General features: G+C 35.5%; 2 protein-coding genes across 2 annotated transcripts; one reads left to right on the forward strand and one right to left on the reverse strand.

The window, feature by feature from the left end:
- Window positions 1-233: 233 nt before the first annotated feature.
- On the reverse strand, window positions 234-5,094 carry LOC132703326 (beta-galactosidase-1-like protein 3). The gene is made up of 5 exons (XM_060672500.1): window positions 4,767-5,094; window positions 4,268-4,639; window positions 4,045-4,215; window positions 3,240-3,416; window positions 234-1,714 (listed from the first exon to the last, which is right to left on the reverse strand). Exons 1-5 carry the CDS (start codon window positions 5,047-5,049, stop codon window positions 762-764), a joined length of 1,956 nt encoding a protein of 651 aa, XP_060528483.1. The 5' UTR covers window positions 5,050-5,094; the 3' UTR covers window positions 234-761.
- Window positions 5,095-6,435: 1,341 nt separating this feature from the next.
- On the forward strand, window positions 6,436-10,773 carry LOC132703470 (beta-galactosidase-1-like protein 3). Its single transcript, XM_060672738.1, has 5 exons — window positions 6,436-6,740; window positions 7,797-8,171; window positions 8,222-8,392; window positions 8,446-8,622; window positions 9,816-10,773. The coding sequence occupies exons 1-5, from the start codon at window positions 6,458-6,460 to the stop codon at window positions 10,766-10,768; spliced, it is 1,959 nt and encodes a 652-aa protein (XP_060528721.1). The 5' UTR covers window positions 6,436-6,457; the 3' UTR covers window positions 10,769-10,773.
- Window positions 10,774-18,919: the final 8,146 nt, after the last annotated feature.

Below are 18,919 nucleotides of genomic sequence, written 5' to 3' on the forward strand. Positions count from 1 at the left end.
ATTGCTCTTTTAATTAGATTACAACAATACCATGTGATCACAATTTGTTTTGAAATTTTGTACGTATCTCTTCGTTACAAGAAATTGTAATAAATAAATGTTGTTTATTACAATTTCTTATAACGGAGAGATACGTACAAAATTTAAACATAAACTCTGATCACATGGTATTGTTGTAATCTAATTAAAAGAGCAAATGCTTTTCCATTAGTACCTGTTAATATCCTACGGCGGGGCGAAAAAACTTAGAAATAATTAGGTACCTGCCAATTGATATTAAGATGGTTGTGCCAACTTAGCGCTTTAAATATTTCGAGCAATAACGATTTTCTTTTTGCAAAAAGAGACTATATTTTTTACGTATAAGGTGTAGTGTGTCTCTGGTAATAAACAGAAATGCTTATTTATTTTATTTAATTTCGTCGGATATACGGCACCTATCAGTAGTATCAATGCAAGAAATGTTTTCTTAATTGTTAAATAAAACATCGTGTAAATCACTAAGGAGTCACATTAAATCTAAGTTATTTGTACATTACAATTTTAATATTTACAAATTACAAATGTAATATTTCAAAACCCTTATTTTCCGATTTTTGTGATAACGTTGGATGAAATAGGTAAGGACGAAAACAGTCATTTAATATTTTTTAATTTAATTAATTTAATTTTTTAATTTTAATTTTCTGTTCCTGTCATTTAGTCATTCAAGTTGCTCTTTTTAACGTTGGAAAACTTTTGATGCAATCATTATTTAACGCTTAATAAGTTTTATAAATAGGATCCGTGGCAAATTCAATATAAGTTGATGGTGCGAAGTGTTCGAACACCACAACGTCATTGGTTCCCTCGTTTAGGAATGGCGCGGGAAGATACAAAGTCTGCTCCGGACCCATTTTTGCGTAGCGACCAAGCACAAATCCGTTCACGATAACGATACCTTTCGTCCAGTTTTCCATATGGACGTACGTATCTCTCGGACTCCCTGATATTTCCAACGAAGCTTTGTAGATCTTAGGTTCGTCGTCACTACCGGCGACACTGAAGTCTCTCCAACTGTTCAGCGCGTTGTTCCAGCTCTTTTTAAACTCTAATGCGTACATCGTCCAGTCATAGACGGGATTATCGTTTATTTCGACGTTTCCTTGCCAAATTCCTTTGTAGTTCTTGTAGACACCAACGTTTACGCGGCCCCAGTTTTCCACCACCAAGTCGAGCGTAGCTCCGTACAAATCTTGGTCGGTGAGTTTTAGATAAGAATTCATAGTTTTCCAAGTCCCGAAATTGTTCAAATCCGCAGATTTTTCTAAAGGCGGCGAAACCCTTTTGCCGTCGATTAAAACTATCACAGTGTCGCCGACTCTGCCATCGATTTTGATCCACGAATCCGCCTTGAGATCCAAAGTTTTCCTGTAGATGACGTACCCGTAACTCTGGCCGTTGCCGTTGTTGATGTTCATTTGTTCCATGGACACGGGAGTAGGCGTTTGAAATGATGGCAACGACCAAATAACATCGGAAAGGCTGATTTCCTTCTGAACCGTGATGCTGTCGTAAGCTTTCCTGTGAACTATGTCGGGCATGGCCGGCAAAACAGTTGGTACAGGGTTGTACTGAGCAATTAGCCTTTGAGCAATGTAATATTTGTCCGTGTAATCGCCAGCTTCGGTTAATAAGGCTCCGTAGTCGTAACTCGATACGATCGAGTTGTAATCTGAAAATTTTTAGATTTTCCATTAGGTTTCCAGCCGACATTCAAGTACAACGTCCACTCCAAACAGTGTTACTCTGAGAGGGTCTGTTTTGATGGAAAATATATTTTTTTGTATTTGTAATCCACCGTTCGAGATGGACTCGTTTGACTGGAAACTTGGGAACGTCTTGCATCCGAGCAGAAGGCGCTGCGAATTTATAAAAGCGGAAAAGAGGTTCGACAAAGGGAGTGTAGAGTCTACCAAGTAAATAAATAGACATTTATTTAAATTATTTGTATTGCCTACCCGTTTATTATAGGATGACAGCTTATCAGAACTTGCAAAAAGTATATAAAAGTATATAAAAGTATATAAAAACAAAATTTAATTTGAATTCACTTACACTTTTAAAATATTATGTTGTTTTATATGTAGTACGTTTTTATTTTCGTGAACAAGTAACAACTTTCTCGTTTTATATGAATATTAAACATTTTTAAATTCTTCGGACATTTGAAATTTATGTGAAAAGCGACTTTCACAGGTCTAAATGTATCTATCCATTACTCCTTATTATGTATATGGGATTGATATTTTAAAAATAATCAAATACAAGGTGACCAAAAACTAACAATAAAAAAAAAACATTTTCATAATTTTATAGTAATTAGCATTCAAAAAGAATGATTTTGTATAAGGTTGATTATTTCAATAAGTTGTAGATTTCCAAATTTTAGCAATAAAAAGTTTTTCTATTGTAACAATCCTTTTATGTTTTGCTGTTAGTTGACTATGACGATGACGGCCAACATACCAAAAAAACAGTGGACCACTATAGAAACGTTACTATTTTGACTATGAGTTTGGAAAATATTTGACAGGTTTCTGTCACCTAACCCAACCATTTTTTGTTGTTGTTATGTTAATAAAAAAGATTATCTCGTGTCAATACAAAGTGAATAAAAATAGTAGGTGTAATTTCTGTAGTGCTGTATTCTTTTTCTTCCATATTACATTCCCTTCTTCTTAGCAAATAGCATATTTACAAAGTCAAAATAACCCTTTTGACAGCAAATACGATAAATTTATAAAAATGGTAGCATTCAATAATAAACGGGTCATCCGATAGAGAGTGATAGTCTTAGCTCTCAGTTACTTCAATTGTTTTTTAACAGTATAACATTTTTAGTTCAGTTTAAGTTTTACGAGGATCGACTTGAAACTTCAATAAAGGTAAGAATATTTCAGTTTAAGGCCTCCGCCACACCACAAAGTATTTGAAATTTAGGCAAAATATAATTCTTGATTTACTTGTACTCATAATTAAAATGTGGCTAATTGTTTTAAAATCACGAACCGTTTTCTTAAGATTTAAAAGGAATGATATAAATAAATTAACGAAATTTAAAAAATATGGTAAATCATTTTTGGAATTTTATTTTACTTTGAGTCACCATCTCCTCTTTGTATAATTTCACAGACATTGTGAAAAGTGGAATAACTATTTTGAAAATTGCTTCAAGATTTTAACCAATCACTACTAACCGGTGTTCCAGTCGTCGAATGCCAAATTCTCAGCTCCATTCAAGAAACCAAAACTAGTTCCCCCGATAAACATGTATACGTTGACAGATGCCGGGTAGGATACAATTTGACCGAACACTTCTTCGAAATTTTGGGCTGTTTTGACTGTGTGCTCGGTTCCCCAATAATCGAACCAACCTAAATCAGAACGAAATTAACGTGACACATTCTGTTGGGTTCTGCGAAAACTAACAGAAGTAAAGAGGGTAAATTATATAATTAATAACTATTATTATAAATTGGGAATAAAATCTTTTAAAATAGTTTTACTTTTAAATTATGGGGGTCTCTTTTAGTTTTTAAAATTATTTGGACCACTAATCATTTTTTTATTTTTTTTGTAATGGTTTTAGATATAGGGCCGAAAAGAAAATAAAAATTTCGCATTCACGAGGTTTTCCTCCTAGGGGGAATTTTTTTAATGGAATTTTTTCACTGCAAAATAAAATGAAAACCTGGCAAGACTGAAGTATGAGACAAATAAAAAAATACTAAAAAAAATGTGTTTTCTAATGCTACTAATACTAAATTACCAAAAAAACAAACTTTGCAGGATAAATTTAGTATATTATTTGATATTTCTAATTACCATAGTTAACTTGATTTTTAGACACAGATCTATTTCTGGCACTTCCTCTAAATTCCGCTAACATAACTTAAATTGAAAAATTGACATTGTATTAGGTTTTTGTTAAAATTCCTATCAAAATTAAAATTATTTAGAAACAAATATTCCAATATTCCAAAAGTGTGTTTCGGAATTTACCTGACCAATACTCCATAACCATAAGCGGCTTGTTGTTCTGATACTGCTTCAAGTAGTTGAGGTTTTGGATGGCATCCGAATCGAAATTTCCCGTCATGAAAAACAGATCTGGAATGGTACCAGCAGTGCCTTTCCAGGGATTGTCGGCTGTACTTAATACTTCCACGATACCTTTAAGTAAAAGTTCGAATAAAAAAATAATTATAATTATAATCTAACCTACCGTTATCTAACATCAACTGTCTAAGTTGTTGTAAGTATGTCTTATCTTGCCCGCCCGTGAGCGCAAATTCGTTTTCCACCTGGAACATTATGATGGGACCCCCTTTGGTGAACTGGCGTTGGGCCAAAATTGGAAGTAATTTATTAAACCACCTGCTGACGTATTGCATGTAAACGGAATTCGAGCTTCTAAATTCAATATTTGGTTCCCGAAGCAACCATGGCGGAAATCCTCCGTTTTCAAATTCGGCACATATGAAAGGTCCTGCACGGATAATGACGAAGAGATCCTCTTTTTGTGCTAACTCGATAAAAGTTTCCATCCAGAGGAAGTCCTCCATTTCCGAACCGCTATTACCAAAGTCATATACACCTTTAAATGTAATTGAACATTTTTATGTAAATAAATGGTTAGGTGTTCGAAATCGGCACAGTCAGGTACGAAGCAAAACTGTAACTTATAACCCGAAGAAAACGCTTTAGTAACAAACAAAATATACCTGATTCGGGTTCGTGCAAATTCCATGGAATATAGGTTTCGACTGCATTGAAGCCAGCAGCTCTAAGTTTCCTTAATCTATCCCTCCAGTACACCCTGGGTACTCTAAAATAATGGATGGCCCCGCTGTAGATTGTAATCTGTTTCCCATTCAAATATAGAGCAGGTTGATCGACGGATAACCCCGACTGAATTCCTCCTTCAGTGTAGAGTTCATAGTTGGTTTGTAGGGCTAGAGCGCCGAAACTACCAAATACCGCGACAAAAATTACCGACAGCAACATTTTTGAGTATTATTGTTGCCACCTACAGCAGTGGTATGACGGTGACGCCTTTTATAACTTTGCCTTATCTTCTCACTTTTTGATGTCGTCAACTAAAGTGACTGTTTTATTTGCTTTGGAGCACTCGAGCGAAAGTGTTTTATTTGCTCTTTATTTAAATAGCGTTTTATCTGCCACAGAATTTCAATAGACGTTTATTTCAGTTATTTGCTTTTAAAAAATAGCAATGCGCAAAGCAATGTCGCTAAGTAATTTGGTAAACCATTCGTTTGATTGTTTTGATGTTCTATTAAATGTTTACACAGATGCCAATCTTACTAGCATGAGAGGGCAAAGAGCAAGCAAGCTTGTGATAAGATGACAGCAGACAAGCGAATCAATCGGCGCTGAATTGGCGAAGTCGAATGGGATAATGTTGGAAGTTCGAATAAAGCAAGCTTTTAAGAAGCGGGACGCCCCAGACGTTAACAGCTGTTGCAAACCTGTGTTGTTGCTTGATTGACTGTTTACTCTATTCAATTTGATTAGCCAATAACCAAATGTGCAGTTTTTATAAAATAAATATTTTACCAAATGCCTGGGTATAGAACTTGTTCTTCAGCAAGTCGTTGACATATTCTATCCCTTGAGTAGTATTTCTGTGGATCCTGTTGTTGGGTGCTTTACTTCCGCCATCACGATTATTATATAATAAATTTTAATTTTAATGAAAATATCTTGTTTCATTTAAGTCTATTGTAATACTGGATCGTATTAATACAAACAAAGTACATAATTAGAGGTATTGCACTATTGCAACTTTAAATGTGTATTTGCTATGAATTTACAAGAGAAAAGCACAAAAACATCTTGTTTTGTGGTACTCATTTAATTTTATTCTCTTATTTTTCGGTTTTTTGATATCCGCCATTTTCTTGACTTTATTTTTCATATTGTGATTTTTATTAATACTTTTCTAATATCCAAGTTTTTTATTGTTACTATAAACATCATATTATTCCAGGGCATGTCTTTCGCAGACCTAATGGCATCAAATGTAATTTTTTTATCTAAAATTATCTCGTAACCAATGCAAATAAAGGATTTGATGATGATAAATGAAATTTCGGACTCGTCTTTATATTTTTATTATATACTTTATATTTGTGACCATAAGTCCAGCAAAAATATGAACTGATATTCCAAGCTGTCTTAATGTGGAAGATTTAAAAAATGGACTAAAAATGGACAACTCTAGGTGATATCGTCTGTGCTTATCATTATAGCAGCAGAAGAGTTGATTTTCCGAACAAATGTTAGTACATTGAGGTTTTATCTAGTTTTGATTATGAGATAGCGATAAAAATTTTTCGAATAAAATGAACATCGATTCAATCGCGAATTTTGTTTTCAACCGAAGAATACAAAAATGTGCATCCGCGTAATTGTTTTGATACTTTTCTCGACACTATGCGCAAGTGCCTTGCAAACCAATTACGATTTATATACCGCGAATGGAATTAGCTCTGGGTTATCGGTTGATCGACCTGATTTCACTTTAAACGGGAAAAATATAAGCATTTACAGTGGTGCCATCCATTACTTTCGGGTTCCGAGAGTGTACTGGAGAAACCGTTTGACAAAATTAAGGGCGGCTGGGTTTAATGCCGTCGAAACATATATTCCATGGAACCTGCATGAACCACAGTCCGGTAATTTTGCTTAAATATTATAATGTTAACTAGTTAAAATCTAAAATTGAGCGAATTAAGAGAGCCTTACAAATTGTCCAAGATAAAAACAAAAAAAAACTATGGTAATATGTTAAAATATTTTTCCAAAATTGTTTAAAAAATCATGTTTACTACATATGTACGTATCTATTTATATATTGCGCGAATTTAGCTATAAAGAATACAAAGTTTGTGGACTGTACTACTACAGGAAATTACAGGAATTCAAGTGAATTTTGTGTATTGCGATTAGATAAGCAAGCACTTACAGAATTTCGAAATATTAAAATAAAAACAGATTGATGATAACGATGAATTTTTTAATACTCTTTGGTAAATTTTTATCTCTATGTACTACAATATAAAGATTGAAATGAAATATAAATACAATTTGAAAATCATATAATAAACTGCTTAAATTGTTTTACAATTTAATTATAACAGTTTTCTGACTAGTTTTCCTAAGCGATGGAGAATCTGAGAATTAATTTAACTTAATCATTCTTCTTCAGTTGGTAAAAATGTTTTATGGCATACAACTCTCTGTTAGTCTTTTTTACTTGAAGCAGGCCATTCTCGCCCTAAAAATAACCGAATATTTACAATTATTGCTTAATACTTAAACTGCCATGTGTATCTTTCTTAATTCCCAGAACGCCATATTTATATATACATATAATATTTTTAGCAGTGCTACACATATTCTTTTTTCCCTTGCATACATTTCTGGAGTTGCATAACAACATTTATGCCAGTCTACAAGCACTAATTCTTGAAAAGGTTTTGTTTTAACACTTTCAAAGCAGAAATTATCCTGTATTTTAATGTATATGATATGTACACGTGATGTAGAATATATTTTTCTTACTTCTACGCTAAGTGCACTTACATATATTTGTGGCTTGGGAAAATTTATAATGACAGTCAAAGTGTTAAATTGCTTAATTGAATGTTTAGGTAGAGAATTCCATTTGATGTTTCCAGTTTTTGCATCGTCATACCACTGAACACTGTTTTCTCTTCGATTCAATATAGGTGTTTATGATTTCGGCAATGGCGGATCTGAAATGGAAGACTTTCTCCATCTGGAAACGTTCATCGAATTGGCTCAGCGTGAAGATCTTTTCGTCATTATCCGTGCAGGCCCATTCATTTGCGCTGAATTCGAATACGGGGGATTTCCCAGTTGGTTGCTTAGAGAACGTGACATCGCATTTAGGAGTTCTAATTCAGTTTACATGCAGTACGTAAGCAGGTGGTTTAATGTGTTACTTCCGATACTGGCCAAACACCAGTTCACCAAAGGGGGTGCGATAATTATGTTCCAAGTTGAGAACGAATTCGCTCAGAAGGATAAGGGAAACGATAAAACCTATTTAAATGAGCTTCGCCAATTAATGTTGGATAACGGTAGGTAATAAGAATGTGATCATCAGATATACGCGAGTTGTTAATTGCAGGAATTGTGGAAATTTTAAGCACCGCTGATAACCCCTGGAGAGGAGTTGGAGGAACTATTCGAGACGAGTTTTTCATGACAGGCAATTTCGATTCAGATGCCATTCAAAATCTAGATTATTTGAGGAGCTATCAGCCGGGAAAACCAATCATGGTTATGGAGTACTGGTCAGGTTAGTTTCTTTTCTAATAAATTGCTGCATTTTTATTTACATAATTTCGTTAGGTTGGTTTGATTATTGGGGAACATCGCATCAAACCAAAGCTGTTGAAGAATTTGAAGAGATTTTTGAACAAATTCTCTGGTATCCGGCATCGGTCAACGTTTATATGTTCATCGGAGGCACAAATTTCGGCTTCCTAAGTGGGGCTGAAAATCTGGCGTTTGACGATCTAAATACCAGTAAGTACAAAAATGGTTGTACTAGTTTCAGTGCTGCGAGATAAATGGTTGCGGAATATATTGTGGTTTATAGTGTTCTGGCAGGGGGAAGGGCGGCTTTTGCTATATTGTCATGTTAATCGGTCAGTCCTTATTCTAGATTAACTAAGGTTAATAATCTAAACTAAGATTCCTTCTTTTCTTCTCATTCAATTTCAATTCCTCTATAAAAACTGATTAGGATTTGCTGACTGTTCAAACGAATTATATATAAGTTATTGATAAACAAAATCTTCAGCCTGAAAACCTCTCAACGGATTATAATGGATTAGAAGGAATGAGGAAATTGCTTGACTTATTTCACGATCAAACCTTTATATAAATCTAGATGTTCAAACGATTCTTAACTATGTAGAGTGTTGAAATTTCAATATTGGTTGTTGATACCAGCAATGGTCGTTATATGTGTGCAGAGAAGAAAATAAATACATAAATATCAGTATTTAGTTCAAATCAGTATCAACCCAAAAGTGGACAAATTCACACCATCACGTACACACGCATAAATCCTTACAGTATACGAGAAAGTTCACAATTACTCAATAGATATTTAAAAAATATATATATTTAATAAAAATTGACCAGTGGCGTTGGTACAGGATGTGGACTAAATATGAAAGTATTATACACGCCGTTGAGTAAAAATCCTATAAACTTATACTTCAGAAAATTGCTGTCATTAAATTGATAAACCATTTTTTTCTTAAAACCTAAATACCCTGTAAGATCCGCGTTTTATTTGGAACACCCTGTATAGTCAAAATAGTATGGTTTAACATTTTCATTAACATAATACTCCTATGATATATAATCTTCATTGCCTATTTTATTGATTTAGCTGATTCCAATAATAGCGGAAGCATTAAATCTTCAGGCAATAAAAATGAAAAAGGTGCATCTCTACAGAAATATTATGGCCACCTGAGACATCAATTTTTACCATATTAGGACCACTATATTATTTAACAGATAAATGCCTCAAGCCGAAGCCTATGTAAATCGAACTTTCGATGTTTTTTATGCAGTTTTAGAGAATATGTGATTTGGATAATCTTTGAATTAATGAAAAGAACAAGAGAAACATAGATCCGAATATTTGTTTAAGCTTGGTAGCATGAATTTACGTTTATATAAACAATTATATATTGTTTTAGAATTCTCACCGATCACCACGAGTTACGATTACACCGCGCTATTGACAGAAGCTGGCGATTACACAGACAAATATTACGCTGCTCAGCGACTTATCGCCAAATATAATCCGTTTCCCACGCTTTTACCTGAAATGCCGGCGCTGGTCCACAGGAAAGCTTATTCAAGCGTCGCCGTTCAAGAACAAATAACTCTCTATGAAGTAATTCCGACGCTGCCTTCTTTTGTTACGTATCATCCCGTGTCGATGGAAAATATGGACATCAACAACGGTAACGGCCAAAGTTACGGCTACGTAGTTTACAGGAAAACACTGGATTTGGATGCGAATTCATTATTAAAAATTGTGGGAAGAGTGTGCGACACCGTTATAGTTCTCGTGAACGGCAAGAGAGTATCGCCAGTGCTGGCCAAAGCTGCTGATTTGAATAACTTTGGTACGTGGAGGACGGAAAATAGCTCTCTGAAGTTGACTGACGAAGATCTTCGCGATGCAACGCTTGATTTGGTGGTGGAAAATTGGGGTAGAGTAAACGTGGGTGTCTACTATCAACCCAAAGGTTTGTGGCAGGGCGATATCGAGATCAACGGGGAACCCGTTCACGATTGGCTGATGTACCCGTTGGAATTTAAGAAAAGCTGGACTGATTCTCTTTCGCAGTGGAAAACTTTCGCTGTGTCCGATAATAATGACGAACCGAAAATTTATAGAGGCAATTTGGAGATATCCGACACGCCGCGAGATACTTACGTAGACATGGAGAATTGGACGAAGGGTATTGTGATCGTAAATGGTTTTGTATTAGGAAGGTATGCCAGAATTGGACCGCAGCAGACGTTGTACTTGCCGGCTCCGTTTTTGATTGAGGGGTCTAATCAAATTGTAGTATTCGAAGAGTTTACCTCCGACTCTGAGGTAAAATTCGTAACAGATCCATTGTATAAGAATAATTAATAAATACGATTCATTAAACAATGTTTTTAATGTTACGTACCCCAATATACTCAAGTAGATCATAATTAGAAATACCCTACAAACTGTTCAGTGATACTCGTCGGATATATTAATACAAGTCACACAAATTTAGAAAAACCAATTACTCATATAGATTTTTCAAAGAAACTTCCACATGCTACTGTAATGCTTTTTACAAAACTTCTGGATTCCTCCTACGTCGGTTTTTGCTCAGTCGAAATTGCTGACGTTTCGCCAATCATCCTGTTGGCTTCTTCAGAGCTTGACTGAAGCTGGCTCCAGCTTTTCACTACATGTAAAAAATTACTTTACCAAGAATTTTTCCGTTTCGTATTATTTGAGCTTGAAGTTTTATGTAAATAGCCTCAATGATAGTTTAATTTTCCATTACCCTCACGATATTCGGCGGAATGCATGGCCGGAAACATTGTTATCCACAGAGGAGTCTTTTATTTATTATTATTTTATCGACCTTTATGTCTTTTTGTCTTACAATTTTTGGAAGAATCGGACTAATATTTCGAAAGTGCATCACGCGTGTCAAACCATGTCTCCATTGACTTACATTACAAGACGATTTTCAACATGATACTTTTCTATAGCCATTTTTGCCATCAGTTTGATTCTCTGTAGAACTACTTCTGTTTTGTGAACTGGACCATACTTCAATCTCATTTTAAGCAGGATTCTCGGGAGGATAATAGTCTAGAGCTTAGTTGGGTTTGAAAGTATTTGACACCAATCTCTTTCTCTAGTCTAAGATATCTTTCGTATGTAAAGGACTATAAACATTTTTTTACACTTTCCTTAGGGATAAATATCCTTTTTTCGCCCGAACACGAGAAAAAGCTTTATCAATGTTTCAATGCTCGTTTATACCTAAGAAGTAATACAAAAAAGCCATTCTCGTAAAAAATATTAGTTTTATTGTAAAAATATATTTTTAGTTCAAATTGAAATAATTACTGGTATTACAGTCTTGCGTTCTCAGTAACGTCAACAAAATAAAGATGAAGTAACTATCGTTATTGTTATTACAAATACTATTACAATGCTAACCTTTCCATAAGATCTTTTATTTGATACCATTTTGGTTAATGCATATTTTAGCACTTAAGTATAGTCAACTTAAAAGACGAGGAAGATATGTTCAAACAAAATTGCAAAGTTAAAATACTATACTGTATGCGAGCTTTACAAAATGAAATTTCCATTTATATTGCTGTTAAAACAACGAATGCATATGAAAAATTATGTTTAATATAAATTATGGATGTTGTCTTATTGAGGTATTATGAATAGATATAACGCACATCCTTTCCATGCGATAAATGCGCAAACAAGAATTTATCACGCAATTTGGTTAGAAACTTTGGCTGCAATAAAATGTCTAAATTCATATGTTTATATGAGCCCGCATAAGCTCCGTTTATTCCAGTAGGACCAACTGCTATTAATCGCGATAACACCTTACCTGGACATTGACTGTAATTTTTAGGTTGAGTTCAACCAATTACAAGCAAATAAAAATAAAAAATAAATATATTTTTCTACTCTCGTCTGTAAAATACCTATTTACCTACCCATCTAGCACGCGTGCCAAGCGTCACTTTACCACGTCAGTTTTATTTCCCATGGATCCGAGCCACTTCGGATATTTCCGGGGTTTTACCGCCATGTCAGTGAATGTATTCGTGTTGTTTGGTAAAAATGTACCCACGAATACGTTCGGTAAACTTTTTAAGACTCACAAACTCGTGAGTCGAATGCCGTTTACCTCACTTGTTGCATAATATACTATTTTGAGTTTGCTTCGGATAACAATCGCTAGATGAGGGCGAAATTTTGCGGAGCTAGTTTACAGTTTTAAGTTTAAAGGTGAAAGCATCAGACATTCCGTCTGGTTTTTTATCGATTAAACGTTCGGCTGACGTCCGGTGGATATTATCATTCTTACCGCCATTTTTTTCGTAGTGTGTTTGTTTCCCAAAGGAAGCGCTTTTAAACCGGCACGTGACAACTGCTTTCCGAGTCCATTTATGGCCGAATCGGGCCCATTTCTAAGCTGAACGTGTCACGTTTTCATCGCTGACATTGTTCGCATAATACCCCAAAAACAGTTTAAAATACGGCGCAGCTTGGTTTGTTTCATCTAAAATATCCAGCTAATACACTGACCCTAAGTCTATATGGAGACTACATGGCAAAAGTGGTAAAAAAACTGAAAGAAATGGAACATTTGTTTTGATTTGGATTTGATTTAGATTTTGTGTATCTAAAATATTGCTTTATAATCCTTTTATTATTTTGGTGAAATAAAATACAAATGAACGGATTGCAACGGACTCCATTTAGTCCTCTTTAAGTGTATCTGTTAGTGCAGTTGTGTAGGTTTCGTAAGTCGATAAGTTTGAGAGCTCTAGGACACTATTAATTGTGGGTCTTTAAAAGTAATTAAAAAAATAATTCATGATGTAATATGATAACACTTTTCGCTAACAGTTTAATATAACTATCGGCCGGTAACAAGCCCCCACTCTTAATCACAGAATATTCGCCTATTTTAGAGTCAGCTTGTCAGTTGATTTGCTGACTCCAATAATACCACAGCTTCTGATATCCGCTCAATCCAACCATCCAATTCGTCTTAAATGCCGGACATGCCGGTAAAGTTCGCACCTGTGAGTGCTATCGTATAAGGGTCGGTACTCGAGAAGCTGCTCTAAATGCTACTCGTTTCCATTGCCAAAAAAGTCATGTTAGTATGAAAATGGAAGTGAAAATATTATTTACTTTGTAATAATATGATTACGCAACAGTGTGGTAAACAGCATTTACCGAAGTTGTTGCATACTATACTTTTTCTAAGGTTTATGTGAAGAAATGTTAGATGCAATCTATCACCAGCTTAAAACGAACAAATTTTGATGAAGAACAAGACTCGATAAGGAAAAAGGAAAAATGAATACAGCTGTCATTTTGCAACGATCCTGTATTTTTGGATTAATTGTTCATTTTAATAAAGTTACATGTCCATCATAACTATCTTCATATTATTTAAATTTGAATCCCAAGAAATGATTTGCGTAACCCTTTTGTTAACATAGTTGAATTCGAATTGATTTTCAAAACAAAAAACTACCTGCATCCCTCATAAACCTCTTCAAATGGCTTTTTTTCGACCCATGCCCTAATACGTATACAGCCAATCCCATCGTAATTTCCAAGCGGGACCAATCGACAGTCGTCCTCGTAAACATCGTCGCAGGATGGCTTAGTGTGTGCAGCGGTAAGAGCGGGAGTCGCAGTATCCATTTCTGGCACAAGTTACGATGTTTACCTCGGGGATCGGTCGGGAACAACGGTCCGCTCCTGTTGCCCTCCCGACTGATGTTCAGATAGCGTCTGTTTTATTGGACGGCTTAAACTACGTCCAGTCTAACGGACCTCGTATAAAACGCTATCTACCTATCCCGAAGGACGCTTTCCAAGCTCGGTCGTCTCAGTGGCCTAGACAGTAGCTGCCGACGAAAACTGTATATAAAATTATGGGTAAGGCCACATTTTTATAATTCTTGATACCCGTTCGATTAAATATTTTAGCAAGCCCATCTTGTGGCTATCTATGGACTTAAAGACCCGGACTAAAGATAGGAATAATCTAACCAAATATTTTAAAGGAATCTTGCACTACTCCATTTATCTTCTCTCTTTCTACCACGTTCCGCTCAGAATTAATCACATTTACCTTATAACTTGTTATTAGGTATAAATTTTTTATATGAAATATTTCAATAGTTCTCTTCTTCACATATATCATCCCGCTTTTGTATCTTTGGCCATTTTTAATTTTATTCATATTCTGTAGTAATTTACTTAGAAACAACAAGCTTCCAAACTACTAATGACTAATTAGGTTTATTAGTATGGAAAGTGGATCTATCCACCAAGAGCGAATGCGAGGTAAAATTCAGGAACAGAAGAACTTCACAGTTTTCCACAATCGCCAATTTTCCAAATTGTATTCCACTCAAGAGCAAACAAAGATGGACACCTAATTCCACTTTTGTCCAGTCCGCTTGTGCGAAATACAAAGACATTTTTGCTTAAATTCATGGATCTTGGACGAAATAGTCGTACAACGCGACAAAGGGAGAAGCCTCCTCTTTTAAAGCTTAGATCGTCATCTCGTGTGCAACACGAATTAACCCCCCTCCTTTGATGTGGCATGGAGGCATGAAAACGAGCGGACAGGTTGCGGCCGAGCTCCATTTTCCGACTTACACACACGGAATTATTGCAACTGACTTAGCAGCCGTTGCGCGGCGCTATTGTCAAGTTTCATTAGCGTACGGCGACGTTGCCTTTGATGATATTTATCGCTTATTCATAAGTGACTTTGAAATGGGTTCGGAGCGACGTTGCCGAGCGCCTACAAACGGAATTTAATTGGTTTACCGCAATGTCATCTGGCGTTTTGCGTTTACGGGAAATTTAAGTACATTGCTGTGAATACGATGCATGTGTCCTTCTAATTAATTAGCTACGAACACGATTTGCGAATGTGACACGTATTTCAAATTTTCTGCCGGGTTAACTTTGATGTCTATTTTTAATGGAAATTCGTTGTTCTATTTCAAAAGGATGACAATAATAGGAAGCTGGAAAACGCACGCAATGCTCAGTAAATGACGTGCACCTTTTGCTGCTCGAGAAGCACTATTTGAAACATTAAGTAAACAAATTAAGCACGTATTTCGCTCACCGTACTTTTACGTACCTAGATAAAAAAGAAAATAACACTTTTTTACGCTTATTCATATAAACTTCCAAATGGAAAGGCACACGTAAAAATGACGTCGAATGTGTTAAATTTTTATAGCAATAGTAAACCTTTAAGGGCAGTTCAATAATACGGACAATTATTAAGAATGGTGTTGAAGGTGCACGGGATGCCACAATACTTCGCCTTTTCCCCAGGATAACTATCTCATTATGGCAGAAAGAAATAGAAATAAAAGAAATGGCCCTCAGTCCCGGGCAGACCTTAGATGGCCAGAGGGTGCGAAGAATCCCCCGGTGCCTATTGAATGTTATCCGAAGAATTTCAACATGGAACGTAAACAGTTTATACGTACCACGAAAAATGCACACTCTTATTAAAGAATTCAGACGTTTAAAATTGAGTGTAATGGGCACATGAGAAGTCTGATGGACTGGCTCCGATCATATCACAAAGGACAGCGTCTCAATATACTACTCCTGCAGTGACCAGTCGGATCAACACCATGGACATAATTTTCAACTTTGTCGCAATTTCGGAAAGAACTGTGGTCATCAAACTGTGAATGTGAATTTTATAATATTATATGAGGTGAAAGACTTGTATGAAGATGTAGACCTGTTGTTAAAAATTACTAGATACCAACAGTAGAAACATGTACGCTAAGATTATAAATGATTGATTGAGAAACACCTTTGCCACGATCCAAAACGATGAGGTAAGTGAGAATGCAAATATTATTGAATACATTGCGCGAGCTATCAATAATCAACAATCGTGATGAGTAGCGAGATTTTGGATTTGATGGAAGTCCGGAGGCAATATAAGATCCGATCAGATCAATCCGTGAATACCCAAATTCCACGAGAGATTCGGGTTAAGATTAGAAGAACAAAAGAACAATGGATGGACGAACGCTGCGATGAAGCTGAAGCTGAAGAGGACTCGTTTGACTTACATAAGGAGAATTGCAGTTTTTATCTTTTTAAAGAACGAACAATGAAACCAAGTGAGAATGCTATACTGACAAGTGCCTAGGAGGAAAATATTTTTATAATGATTTATGCGGAATGATTTTCGACATACTATGCCTTTTCCACGTGTTTTCATTGTTGCTGAATAAAATAGACAGTGTTGGAAGAACACAAACATCTCGAAAACTAAACATATGATCATTAGTAGACAGCTAGCAAAGAAATGAACTATATATATTAATAACGAATTCATAGAGAAGGTTAAATCATTTAAATATTTTGGAATCTCTGTAATGCATGGGATCCATAACAGGGCCGAATCCAACAGGCACGACAAATATTTATTAAGTTCAAACCCTTGCTCTGTAATCGGTCTCTGTCGTTTAAGACCCGTTATAGAAAGGTGCAGTGTTATGTATGGTCGATATTACTTTATGGCATGGAAATCTGGGCCCTAAAAACATCGTCAATCAATAGACTAGAGGCATTCGAATTGTGGTCACTAAGAAGAATGCTCCGAATTTTATGGGCGGGTCCTGTTGGCAATAATGAGGTTCTCTCTGAAGTAATTAAAAAATGTAAAATTAGCTACCTCAGGTGACGGGCAAAATACAAAATCCCGCAGTTAATCCTACAAGGAAAGATCGAGGGCAGGAGAGGTGTCGGTAGTGAGCAGATTTTCTGATTGCGTAATATAAAACATTGGATAAGTCTTTGAGATAATCGTCAATGCGTTACGTACGCATGTTAAGCAGAAGAAGGAATGTAGGTATTCAAATCACAAATAAATTTCAAACCCTCAAAAGGGTCACAGATGAGAACGGAGCTGCAGTTTCTACTTATGTCGAGCGTCCATGTTATCGAAATTTTGAGCAAGCATGCCCAAAGAACGCTTGAGAGAAAAACTTATCCGTACATTGAAGCCTGAAGACTGCAAAAGTCTATCATTGCTGTTCTCCGTCGGAATAGCACAACTATATCGAAAGATTCTAGCACAAAACTTCAGAGGTAACTCGAAGACATGGGAAATAATAGTTTTAACTTAGTAATCATCAGAAAACTACTAGGTGTTTTCTGTTTTCTTTTCACCCGACACTTAAAATTCAGACTGCGTATAACGGAAGGCTGAGAGTTACAATTGTGTGGTGAGAAAGATCAAACGTTCAATATTTTATACTAAAACTAGAGTATCTGAAGAACCAAATTGAAATTATTGCATGGGACCAATCGTAAGGGTGTGTGCAATAGATCTTATGTCTACAGGTTCACATAGGATAATACGAAATCTACATCTACTTTTATTTTTATTTATTAATATAGGTCTAAATTTGGTAAGAAACGTAGCTATGTTGGATTTAGATTATAACTACAAACTTTCATTTTGCTTTTTGGTGAGTATTTGTACGATTTATATCCAAAACCCTAAAACATGCTAAGCAGAATTCTGCGAAGCTTTTGTCCGAGCTTCATTATCTAACACCATATGCGAACATAATTTAAACACTTGACGGAATTTTGGCCATCCTCTCTTTCTCTCTCTCTCTTGCATCGGGTTCGGTTCAACGTATCTCTTTAGAAAGCGGCGTCGTTTCGGTAATCCGGGCGTCCGGACGCCCGCCTATATAATTGCCCCTGGTTTTCAATTAACGACGCCAACAAATCAAACCGTTTTAGGTCCGACTCAAGCCCGAGGCGACGTTTCGCCTCCCTTTATGTTCCTCAATCCGTTGAGTTATGGTCGCAGAACTGCTGAATAGAAAGCAAAAGGTAATTGGATGGTCCCGAAAAATTATTGCGAACACGTCAACCTTTATGAAACCGTTGCGAAGAACTTTGAACGTCAACTAGAAGAGTTGAGGTCCAAATATTCGTAGTTGGAGAGCATTTCGATAAAGTATATCGTATCTTGTCTTTGTTAAATCTCACTGTTGAGGGATTCTTTTATACCCCCATAACAGTTTATTTTTTGGGATGAAAATAGTGGCTATTATACCGGATATTTCATAGTACCTAACTACGTTATTGTTTTTTTCTGAGAAAATCTCTTGATGGGTTCCTTAAAGTTTCTCAATACTTAATCCCGGTACTTTCTGTGTTAAAAAACTTAAAAATTTTGAGGGATGTAACATAATTTTAACCATTTTTGTCTCTGTGGCAATTGAATTGAATAACTGCCTTTTCGAAAGTGATATTGAGAATTGATTTATAGTTAAAAATTTACCAATCAATTACATCATTTTGGAAGATGCAAAACTTCGTTTTTTGATTTTAACATTTAACATTTTTATTTATTTTGGCATATCATCCCCACAACGTGACCTTTGTTAATTGATAACTTTTTTGGACTGGGTTAGTAGATTTTTTTCTTATTCT

Source organism: Cylas formicarius, unplaced genomic scaffold, assembly GCF_029955315.1.
Source record: "Cylas formicarius isolate icCylForm1 unplaced genomic scaffold, icCylForm1.1 PGA_scaffold_6__28_contigs__length_40554024, whole genome shotgun sequence".
NCBI lineage: Eukaryota > Metazoa > Arthropoda > Insecta > Coleoptera > Brentidae > Cylas > Cylas formicarius.

Coding starts and splice junctions, on each gene's coding strand:
- LOC132703470 (XM_060672738.1), top strand. CDS start 6,458: ATGTGCATCCGCGTAATTGTTTTGATACTTTTCTCGACACTATGCGCA. Junction 6,741..7,796: donor CCTGCATGAACCACAGTCCG/GTAATTTTGCTT, acceptor GATTCAATATAG/GTGTTTATGATTTCGGCAAT. Junction 8,623..9,815: donor GTTTGACGATCTAAATACCA/GTAAGTACAAAA, acceptor ATATTGTTTTAG/AATTCTCACCGATCACCACG.
- LOC132703326 (XM_060672500.1), bottom strand. CDS start 5,049: ATGTTGCTGTCGGTAATTTTTGTCGCGGTATTTGGTAGTTTCGGCGCT. Junction 4,640..4,766: donor TTTGCACGAACCCGAATCAG/GTATATTTTGTT, acceptor TTACATTTAAAG/GTGTATATGACTTTGGTAAT. Junction 3,417..4,044: donor GGTTATGGAGTATTGGTCAG/GTAAATTCCGAA, acceptor GTTCTGATTTAG/GTTGGTTCGATTATTGGGGA.